We start from the raw sequence: 12023 nt of genomic DNA, 5'->3' as shown, positions 1-12023 counted from the left end.
ATTAAGGAAATACTTTTTAGCCCAACAGGAAAGTGTTAAAGGTTATTATGCTGTCTGAGCTTCCATTCAGAAGATGATTCTTAATTCCTTCTCCATTGACACAGTCATAGGCAACAGAAAGCCAGGAGCAGTTTCCCCAAACAGGTCCACTTGCTAGGTTTATGCCAGCTTTTATGCAAGTCGCAGCAAAACAATGGGCCATAACAATGTAATTGTAGCCTCTTCCTGCACAGTAGCAGCAGAGTCAATAGCTAACATGGTGCAATACTCGGCTGCTAGAGAAGAGAGAGCAGAAGTTCAACTGATCCTCTCAGCTGACTGGTTTTTTTGGCCTTGTGTAACCTGACAGGAAGGGATGAGGGGGCAGATTAGGCCAGCCACTAGCAGAGCAAGTTTATATTCATCTACAAACTGCAGTAAACATAACTACACGATGATGCAATACATGAAATGCTCTACTCATCGTGCTAAGACTTTATGCATATTATTCTGCTTACCACAGTTTAGTGAATACATCCCGTTGTCATTGAGACAATATATCTTGGACCTAATTCATGATGCCAGTTCCCAATTTTACTAAAGTCAATGGTTTTCAGCATTAAGAAGACTATGTCTAAAGCCTGGCACACACCTTCAATTTTGACTGGCCAATCTTACCACCTCCATGTTGCATGAGGGCCAACAGATTGTGATGAATGCTATGAATAGGTGGTGTAGGTAAGATCTCATACTACATGGTGGTGGTAGGATTAGTCTGTGGTTGGCCAATCAAAACTGGATGTGTGAATCAGGCTTAAAGCAAACCTGAAGTGAAAATAAACTTATGAGATAGTGAACTGTATGTGTAGTACAGCTAAGAAATAGAACATTAGTAGCAAGAAAAGAGTCTCGTATTGTTTTCCAGTATGGGAAGAAAAAACTTCAGTTGTTATCTATGCAAAATAAACTTCTCTAAGCTCCTTACCTACTGGGTTGAATACAGTCCTGCTTTCAGAAGCACTTAAACAGTAGAGAAACAGTGAGAGACAGCTTGAGATAAGGTTTTACAGCAGGAAAGTTCAAAGGGTCATTATTTCTGCTTTGTTTTATAGTTTAAAAGACAGTGTGGATTAAAACTGCAACTGTGACAGTCTGATGCAATGTTATAAAAAAAAAGCTATATAACTGAAAATAAAAATATGAGTCTTGTCTTTGCTACTAATGTTCTATTTCTTATCTGTACTACAAATACAATTCATTATATCATAAGTTGTTGTTTTTTTTTTTTTTTGCTGCAGGTTTGCTTTAAGGCCAGTAGTGCAGAGTTGCACAGATTTAATAGTAAATCCTATTTATAAAGGTGCTGAAGAATGATGTTACTTAGGCCAGTCATAGACTACACACTTTTTTCAATTGCTTGATAAACACATAAAACTGAACAAAAGTTCTTCAAAAACTAAGGCCTCAGTCCTCTGATTTTGAACAAAATGTTGATGGAAATTCAGATGGGAAGAGTGGTAGTTTGTATTCATCATGCACAGGGAGGAGTGACAGGGGATTCATAGAGAAGCTGTTCTATGATGATAATCACATAGTCGGTGGGAGATCGCTGTATAAGGGCCATATCCTATTAACTAGTCTCTTGAGTTTTCTCCAAGGAGATATTTTCAAACCTTATCAATAAAATACATTTAAAGAGAATCTGTACTCTAAAATTCTTACAATAAAAAGCATACCATTCTATTCATTATGTTCTCCTGGGCCCCTCTGTGCTGTTTCTGCCACTCTCTGCTGCAATCCTGGCTTGTAATTGCTAGTTTTAGGCAGTGTTTACAAACAAAAGACATGGCTGCTAACCAGCTTGTGATAGGCTCAGAGAAGCTCAGTCTGTGACTCATACAGAGCCTGCGTGGAGAGGGTGTGTATAGCTGCTCCCTATCACAAGCAGAGCAGCACATTCTTGTCTGAGCCGACAAAGCTGACAAAGGAAAGAAGATTAGATTAGATAACAGAGATATTACAGCGACTGTGCAACTAGAAAAGGCTGCAGTAAGACAGACCACATTAGAACAGGTATAGGAACTTATAGGATAGAAGAAATAAGGCTGAAAAATTTGTTACAGAGTCTCTTTAAGGCAAAATATTACTACTAAATTTGCTATTACCTTACCTATTTTTTAGTACTTTTTCAATTGTTAAAGAGACTCTGAAGTCTCATAAAATTCACATTTTTATTTTAAAAATCACTTTAACATCATTGCCCTACCTAAAACGCTGCATCTCTGCGGCTGAACTCTAACTAAATCCCCCCTAACTCCCCCCTGCAAAATCCACGACTTTCTTGGTCGTGGATTTTGCTGCCCCCGGGAGTCAGAGCTTTCAGTATCTCCGCCTCTCCCCCGTCCCTTTCAGTGTAGGAAGACTGATAGGAGCAGGCGGAGGATCCGCGCTGATGGACAAGTGTAGAGGCAGAGCTGCAGCTGAAAACTCTGCCTCTCACGGAAGCGCTCCCCGCAGTGTGCCCCGGGGAGTTTGGGGGGATTTAGTTAGTGTTCATCTGCGGGGATGCGCCGGTTTAGGTAGGGCAATGATGTTAAAGTGATTTTTAAAATAAAAACGTGAATTTTACGAGACTTCAGAGCCTCTTTAAGTACCAAAGAGTTATTTTTTAAATAAGAATGTAAAAATGTATTTCCTGGTAGAAAACCCAAGAGGAAAGTAAATTGGATAAAGGCCTTTATGTGAAGTATCACAACTGTGACGGAAGTCAATTACAAGTGATCACTTGATCACACATGTAGGTATGAACAATAAACCATTGGTAACCTAATATGGTCATGTGACACAACTTTAGAGGGGCCTGTCTATCCCCATCTCGGTAAGCTGCTAACTCTTTGAGGGGTAACTGAACAGAAGTACTAGGTTTAAGCATTAATCCTGATCTCTGTGTTTCATGTTTGTCTTTGTATTCTTCCTCTGTGTTTTAGAGGAATGGGCATCAGGCGATGAGGGAGTGATTACCTATAATTCTCCCGGATACATTCCTTTGGAGATCACATATGTACAGCTTCATCTGCTTCCTGATCACACGCAGAGCTTCCTCCATCACTCCGGCCAATCTGCACCAGGCCTGAAGTTTCTCTTCTGTGAAATATAACGATGGTGGGAATTCACGTCTTCCTGGCGTCATCAGCCAATCGCTGAAAACTGAAACAACCACATCATACTGACATTACACAGTGTGCAGAGGCAAGTTGTGATGTAGCATATATTATTGACCTACCGCCTTTATAATACACATATGGATGACTGGGAAATGAGATCGTTTCCCGTACTTATATAACCTATTTCCGAACAGTTTGTACAAAACTTGGTTAAATCATGTGACCCAATTACAAGTAATGTATTAGTAAATCAACAAAAAAGGTTTGTGCTTTAAAAATCAATGTGTAAGCCACTGCAAGCAGTGAAAAGAGACCCTTTCATTGGTCTGATGACAATAGATGGCTGATGGTGACTGGCTGCTGTCGGTCACTGCATTTCATTATTTTTTGCACTTTATTTTATTTTTTTTGCATTACGATGTTCTCGAGAATGTACATCATTCAAAGCCAACTGCTAGTATTAACTGTTAAAACTGTTTAATTTTCACATCTATAAGTACTGTAGTAACATAGGGCAGAATTAATGACAGCTAGTCTATCATAATACTTATCCTTGGCATTAGAAAGCAAAGTGTCCCCCGTGCTTTAACTGGAAACACGTCTGCCTTGGGAACTTCGTTTTGAACAAAGCTCCCCCCCCCCCTTATGTATCCCTCTCCCCCACCCCTCAGATTGTAAGGCTATTTGTCAGGGCCCTCTTCCCCTTATGTGTCCCTCTCACCCACCCCTCAGATTGTAAGCCTATTTGGCAGGGCCCTCGTCCCCTTATGTGTCCCTCTCACCCACCCCTCAGATTGTAAGCCTATTTGGCAGGGCCCTCTTCCCCTTATGTGTCCCTCTCACCCACCCCTCAGATTGTAAGCCTATTTGGCAGGGCCCTCTTCCCCTTATGTGTCCATCTCCTCCACCCCTCAGATTGTAAGCCCATTTGGTTGACCATCCTCCCCTTATGTATCCCTCTCCTCCACCCCTCAGATTGTAAGCCCATTTGGCAGTACCATCCTCCCCTTATGTATCCCTCTCCTCCACCCCTCAGATTGTAAACCCATTTGGCAGTACCATCCTCCCCTTATGTATCTCTTTCCCCCACCACTCAGATTGTAAGCCTATTTGGCAGGGCCCTCATCCCCTTATGTGTCCCTCTCATCCACCCGTCAAATTGTAAGCCTATTTGGCAGGGCCCTCTTCCCCTTATGTGTCCATCTCCTCCAGCCCTCAGATTGTAAACCCATTTGGCAGTACCATCCTCCCCTTATGTACCTTTTTCCCCCACCCCTCAGATTGTAAGCCTATTTGGCAGGGCCCTCCTCCCCTTATGTATCTCTCTCACCCACCCCTCAGATTGTAAGCCTATTTGGCAGGGCCCTCCTCCCCTTATGTATCTCTCTCCCCCACCCCTCAGATTGTAAGCCTATTGGCAGGGCCCTCCTCCCCTTATGTATCTCTTTCCCCCACCCCTCAGATTGTAAGCCTATTTGGCAGGGCCCTCTTCCCCTTATGTGTCCATCTCCTCCACCCCTCAGATTGTAAGCCTATTTGCAGGGCCCTCCTCCCCTTATGTATCTCTTTCCCCCACCCCTCAGATTGTAAGCTTATTTGGCAGGGCCCTCCTCCTCTTATGTATCCCTCTCATCCATCCCTCAGATTGCAAGCCTATTTGGCAGGGCCCTCCTCCCCTTATGTGTCCATCTCACCCACCCCTCAGATTGTAAGCCCATATTTGGCAGGGCCCTCCTCCCCTTATGTGTCCTCTCCCCCACCCTTCAGATTGTAAGCCTATTTGGCAGGGCCCTCCTCCCCACGTTCTCTTCTCCACCACCATATGGACTCAGTGAATCGTCTGCCATATTTATCTCTACATTGCAATCTGTGCACCGTTGTTTATTGTTACATCACTATTTTGTGTACCATTGTTTAACACTGTAATGCCCATGTCGCACTGTTTAATGTTTTAATATCTCTCCTATCTTGTGTACGGTGCTGTGTAATATCTTAGTGCTTTATAAATAAACTTTATTATTAATAATAATAACAAATCTGAAGAGTGTGAAGTAGAGGAAAACGACAATAAAAACTGTATACAATAAATAATTAATTAAGTAACCAGTATTCACTTACTATGTTGGTAAGATCCAGTGGCTATGCCGGTTGGTGAAGAAAACTTGATGCCAGTAAGCTGAGACAAATTCTGAAGGATTTCCATCCCTGGCTCTAAATTATACAATGATAGCAATATCAGTGCCCTTGTAGCATCAAATAGAGGTGGAATACTGGATGTCATAATATACAGGATATTGGCATATGATTAGCATCAGATGAGATCACTTTAATCAGTCATGGAATGTAACACAAACTTCCAAATAGACTGAGAAAGTTCTATCACTCAGTGGAGCAGCTTCAGCAAATTTCTCTGGTACAATTATCACCTGCTTTATCTCCTAATGTGAGGATTTCATTTTATTGCCTGCACTTTATCTCTGAATTCAAAAAGATTTATCAAGCATGAGCAAAGTTTTATGTTAATTTAACAACGAATTATGCTTAAATTAATACAGTTGAGCATTCGGCCCCGAACTGTTAACCAATTAAAGCCCAATCCCTTTTTGTGACAGTAATTTTGCGGTTGCAACTTCAAAGCAAATCTGTAGTGATAAAAGCAAAAAAGCAGGTGCTTACCTACGGAGAGAGAAGGCCCTGTCACCTCTCAGTGTTCTCACTTCCCTCAGTGAAGTTACGTCGTCTTCAGGAGCCCTTGGAAGGCTTTGGGATCACTTACGCATGTGCAGTACAGAGTCGCCCATCTTTGGGAGCACTCGGGGACACAAGCGCTACTGAAGCCTTCTGAGGGTCCCTGAAGACGTATTCGACCAGGAGGGGACAGGGAAGGCTCAATAGAAGGGTGGGGGGGTAAGCTAATAACCAATTTATATGTTTTTTGAGGAGTGATTTAAAAGTACTCAGCCTACACATAATGCATTTATCTTAGCCAAATGTTAGTTTTGCTACTCACAATACATACCAAAATTCTTATTAATAGCTTTTTCTTAGTTTCAGATATTGAAGATTGAAGTGCAGAAGGTAAGCATTGGCAAAATATGGATAAAGTGAGCAAAAGTGTGGTTATCCAATGTGTTGTGATGGACATGTACAAGGTGTCAAGTCAGTGGGACCCTCAATATGGACTCTTGAAAACAAATGGCAGAGACAGGTCAAGTCTGCCACAAACATGACCCTCTTGGAGGGTGGTCTGTGACATTTCTCAAACGATTTGTGACTATGGATGAAGAGCATTGGTTCAGCCAGTCCTGAGTCCAAGGTGCAATCAATGCAGTGGAAACACCCCTCCTCCCAACTCCCAACTGTTCTAGTCAGTCCCAACACTTGAGAATGTGGTGGTCAATTTTTTGGGATGCGAGTGGTGTCATCCTGGCTGAGTACGTCAAAAAGAGTAAAACTGTGAATGGTATATATTAAGCTGCTTAACTGAAGTGTTTATGGGGTGAGACAATCAAGGCAAAAGATCTTGGAATGTTGAAGAAACGTGTCCTTATCTATCAAGACAATGTGCCTGCACAGCACACAAGTCCAATGAAATGGGATTGCAAAATGACAGGAAGCTGGGAATTGCAAGGAAAAATGCCCCTTCAGCAAGTGTGTTCCATGCCTCAAAGTCCATGGCTGTACAAACCAACACATTATAGTTTTACAATACAGTGTTCTATACCTGAAGCAGCCAAAGGGACAAACAGGTTAATACGACCGCTATCTCCTTCTGCCACAACTTTGCAAGCTAGTTTTTCCCAGAATTCTCTATTATTAGGACTCAGAACACTGTGGGAATCAATTCTGATACCTGAAAAAAAAATGACACTGTTAAATAATACTGCATATGTTTGCTGTGCTTATATCACCTCTACCACGTTCCATTCAACATTTATGACTTATTCCATGACAGAAACATTAGCCTGTAATCCATGGTGACCAATCATTAATAATTTACAATCTAGCTTCTTAAACCTGAGCCTCAGCTTGGTAAGGCATGCAAGTTTACTAAGGAAAAAGGTGGGAGGAAGCGATAAGGAACACCTGGTTCCCTACAGTCTTATTACAGTAGCTTCAAGTCCATCTATTTCAAACCATTGAGGAATTAAATTGGGCACGGTCCATATAAGTATGAAGTGTAACTTTTAATATTCAATGTAAAAACAGATTAACAGACAGATACCTAAAAATGTACATTTACATTTGTGTCACAGTATTGTTTTCCTGGTGTAGCCTGATGCACGTTTCACGACCTCGGTGGTTGCTTCTTCAGAGGCAAGAAGTACAAGTATAATTCTCTGTGAATACTTGTACACAAATATATATACCGTATATACTAGACTATAAGTCTAGAAATGTAGGTCTAACTAAATAAAAGTATAGGGGTTAACTTATACACAAGTCACGAGCAACACTGACCACACCGAGTAATGTGTGCACTATCAGTGAAATTCCCATTTGCAGCAATTTACCCAGTGGTAAGTGACACTTTCTTGATAAAGGATAATGCCAATAAAACAGGTCTGAAAGTCCTGGCCACAACAATTAACAAGGGGCAGGGGGAAAATACTGGGATCAGTCTGGGTCTTCTACGCATGCGCAGTAGACCCGGACTGACACGACTTAGCAAGCTACCAGGGCTGATCGGGGCTGAAGGGCAGACCGCAGGAGGTCAGCGGGGGACTTACACGTGTTTATGGGGCTGGAGGAAGCCCCGGTAAGTATTGATTCTTCTTAGGTTTTCATCTCTGAGTTTCTTTAAGGGACACATGGGGTTAATGGCTGCAATACTGAATGCAGTGCAGTCATTAACTTCTTTTGGTTCCCAAGCGCAGCTGTTAACTTAAATTCGAGGATATACATGTAAAATTGTTTTTCCAAATGTTCACAGGAACAGGCACAACAACCAGGTTTCTAAGAGACACCACCGCATGAAAAAAAATCATTTTGGGCTGCATGCAACTTATCTGGCATGGACTGTTAGAGTGTCTGGTAGATACAGCCACTCTCCTGTAACACAGATGCCAAGGGAGCTGTATACATCCACCAGAACTGGCGTGGCTCGACGCCGGTACATAAATCACGTGGTTTTTCTACCAGAGTCCAGCCATGCCAGTGTTGGTGGATGCATACAGCTCCCTTGGCACCTGTGTTTACGAGTTTTCATAGAGAATGATACTTGTATTGATTGCCTCTGAAGAAGCAACCATCAAGGTTGCGAAACGCGCGCCAAGAAAACGAGGCATTGATGTAAATTTGTTTAGGAATCTGTCTGTTAATCTTTTTTTTTAAATTGAATATTAAAAGTTACCCTTCAAGGGGCACTATGGCGAAAAATTGTAAAAACATTTTCCAGAGTAAAATGAGCCATAAATTACTTTTCTCCTATGTTGCTGTCACCTACAGTAGGTAGTAGAAATCTGACAGAAGTGACAGGTTTTGGACTAGTCCATCTCTTCATAGGGGATTCACAGCAAGGCTTTTATTCTTTATAGAGATATTCCCTAAAAAGGATTTAAGCAATGATGCTGGCCAGCCTCCCTGCTCGCTACACATTTTTTGGGCAGTTTGACAGAGCAACTGCCATTCACTAAGGGCCCTTTTCCACTAGCAGTCGCTAGCGTTCACGCTGAACGCTAGCGATTGCTGAATCGCAATTACCGGCGATTCCCTGACGTTTGCGGCCGCGATTTTGCTATGCAATGCACTGCATAGCAAAATCGCGGCAAATATCGCTCCGCCGCGCGTTCGCGTTCCCGTAAAAAACGAATCGCGGTAGTGGAAATGACCTATCGCGATTCCTGTGTTAAAAAAGCAAACCGTAGCGATTGTAAAATCGCTAGCGGTTTGCGTCTTTGCAATTCAGCCAGCGCAAACGCGCTGGTGGAAAAGGGCCCTAAGTGCTTTTGAAAATAAATAAATCCCTGAGAATCCCCTATGAAGAGATGAACTAGTCCAAAACCAGTCACTTCTGTCAGATTTCTACTACCTACTGTAAGTGACAGCAACATAGGAGAAGAGTAATTTATGGCTCATTTTACTCTGAAAAAAATGTACTTCTTATTTGTATATGTTTGCACATATTTTAAATTTAAATGTTTTTCCGCCGTAGTGCCCCTTTAAGGGCTTGTTCCTATTAGGGGCAATTTCATTCTTTTTTTTTTTTTTTCAATTTCATTCTTTTTTTTTTTTTTTTTAGCTCTGGATTTTAAAAATCGCCTTAAAAGCACTTGTGCAATGTTAGCTTATGTGAGTGTTCTCACATAAGCGATGAGCTTTCTATACAATCACAAATGCGGCTCCTGCACCATTTTCAGAGTGTTTGGGATGCAATAGAATGGATAGGGAAACCGCTAAGAGCTTTGAAAATCGATTTTCGGAACGCTTTTAATGAATAAATGCATTGTATTTATTCATTTCCAGGGCAAAGAGTTCACTTCCTGACTGACGTCAAGAAGTAAAAAAAAAAAAAAAGCTACACAAAAGCGCTTAGAAAAGCACTAGCAAAATCGCTCAGCGCTTGCGATAGTGCTGGCAATTTATAATGTAAACCAAGGCCTTATACCTATATGGACTGTGACCAATTTAAACCCTCAATGTTCCAAAATAGATGGGGCTCGATTCACAAAGCGGTGCTAACCCAGTTAGAGACTTTAGGCGTGATAACCATTGCACCACGCTGGTGAAAAGCCAGTTTAGGCGTGATAAGTTTAGGCGTGATAAGTTTAGATAAGTTTAGATCACGCGCAAAGTCCCGCACGCAAAGCAGCGCCATTAAACTCTATGCGAAGTGCACCAGTCTTTGCTAGCACAAAACTTTTGATCAGCTGTGCACTGCGGTACTAACCCAGTTGGTGCTATAGTTATCACGCCTAAACTTATCACACCTAAACTTATCACGCCTAAACTTATCACACCTAAACTGAGTTTAGGCGTGATAAAGGGCTTTTCACCAGCGTGCTAACTGTTAGCACCGCTTTGTGAATCAAGCCCATGATATTGAAATATATGAATAGTGGGGGCACTATACTGTTTTTGCATTGAATACTGTGTGTTCATTCATTACAACTGCAGGTGGTTGAAATGCAACCAGCTTTTTCTGGCACTTTTTGTCCTGAGTATGGTATTGTAAGGACAGGATCTTAGGAGACTCCCACACACATCTGGAAAAAGCAGTTGTATCCACCTAAGATTAATTTGCCAATTTTAGTACTGAAATCAATTCTGCAAAAATTTGTGATGGGTTAAGGACAACAAGCTAGCCAGAAAACGGCAAAATGAAGCAATGGCTCGTGGTCTGCCTTAGATCAGTGCTGTGACTGGGAAGGAAGGGGGAGTTCAAATCTCAGCTGTCCAGCTATGATAAATCTGTCCCACACAGCTCTGTTTTCTAATAGTAAGTAATAAGTACATGACAGATTTCATTAATCCCCCATACTGACTTTTGTAAGGGAATGATGAACATCTGTGACCTACATCACAGCATATCTGTATTAGAAGACTCACTGTGCAATAGCTGTATGTGCTGGGAATCCCCATCAGCAACGATTCCAATGCTCTGAGCTGTGTTTCCGTTTAATGCTTTCTCCACGCAGAACATTAAACTTTCTAGGGTCATCCCACTGAAGTCATATACAACAGGAACCACATTGGGTTTCACGCTACTGAGAACAGCCTACAACAGACCAGAGATTATATAGATAAATAGCAGTGTTAAAAAGAGTCACAAGACAGTGAAGTAAAGAAAACAAAAAAACTAAAAACAACCTCATATGCCAATACGTGAGATGATATCAGCACAAGGTAGATGGGTCCCGAAGAGCCCCTCTGTGCTGACTGATGATGCCCAGTGCTGCACTGCTTGATAGATACAGCAAGGTGTGAGGCTTTATCTGCTACATATAGCCTGAAAACAAGATAAAATACACCGTAACACATAGCAGGAATAACAGAAATCTCAATACATTGACAAGTAATAAAGTTTGAGTGTCAGGCTGTTAATCAACACACCTCCTATTGACTGGCCCCGCACAGTGGGAAAGCAGTGGGGGTGAGATATGAGTTGGCTGCTGTTCGAGTTTGCTAAATTTATAGCAGAAAGAGTCAGCACTACCACAGGTAATGTATCATAGCCAAAGATACATGCAAATGCAGCACCAGACTGCAACATGGAGGGAGGTGCACAGAGGCGGTGACAAGGGTGAGTTAAAGAGAAACAGTGACTAAGAATTGAACTTCATTCCAATCAGTAGTTGATACCCCCTTTTACATGAGAAATCTAATTCCTTTTCACAAACGGATCATCAGGGGGCTCTGCATGGCTGATATTGTGGTGAAACCCCTCCCACAGGAAACTGTGAGGAGCATGGTCCTGGCAGTTTACTGTCTGTTAACCCCGTTGCATTGTGGAAAATAGCTGTTTACAGCTGTTTCCAACTGACAAAAAAGAAAAGCAGCAGCTACTTCCAGTGACATCACCTGTCAGCAAAAAAATGTCACCTTGTTATAAATGTCTGTAAATCAGGGTGAGGAAAGATTTTACATCAGGCAAACACTGACTAAATCATTTATACATAATTATTGTAAAAATGAAGCACTTTTTTTTATTAAATTATTTTCACTGGAGTTCCTCTTTAACACCCACTGCCATGGTGCGCATTTACGAAGATTCAGGATCTTATTGGAAGAATTCAGAACAAGATCTCAAATTCAAACAATCCAAACATGTCAAAACTACCTCTTCTCACTCAGTGTCTTTACAAACCTTTACATGGCTTTACATGACCCATGTCAAAGCAGTAATGCAGAACACTTACTGCATGCATTTCTGCTGTGAGC

The 12023-nt window shown here is 41.7% G+C and overlaps 1 protein-coding gene across 1 annotated transcript in view; it reads right to left on the bottom strand.

Annotated features, from left to right (window-relative positions):
• ECT2L (epithelial cell transforming 2 like) overlaps positions 1–12023 on the bottom strand; it is a 101910-nt gene that overhangs the window by 41333 nt on the left and 48554 nt on the right. Inside the window, exons 7-11 of the mRNA XM_068279498.1 lie at positions 10953–11091; positions 10692–10860; positions 6868–6996; positions 5262–5354; positions 3001–3186 (exon numbers count right to left, since the gene is read on the bottom strand). Coding sequence (XP_068135599.1) covers positions 3001–3186; positions 5262–5354; positions 6868–6996; positions 10692–10860; positions 10953–11091 — 716 coding nt within the window. The remainder of the gene's footprint in view (positions 1–3000; positions 3187–5261; positions 5355–6867; positions 6997–10691; positions 10861–10952; positions 11092–12023) is intronic.

Source organism: Hyperolius riggenbachi, chromosome 4, assembly GCF_040937935.1.
Source record: "Hyperolius riggenbachi isolate aHypRig1 chromosome 4, aHypRig1.pri, whole genome shotgun sequence".
NCBI classification, from domain to species: domain Eukaryota; kingdom Metazoa; phylum Chordata; class Amphibia; order Anura; family Hyperoliidae; genus Hyperolius; species Hyperolius riggenbachi.
The sequence above is the reverse complement of the archived record's forward strand: the minus strand, read 5'-3'. Positions and strand labels throughout refer to the sequence as shown.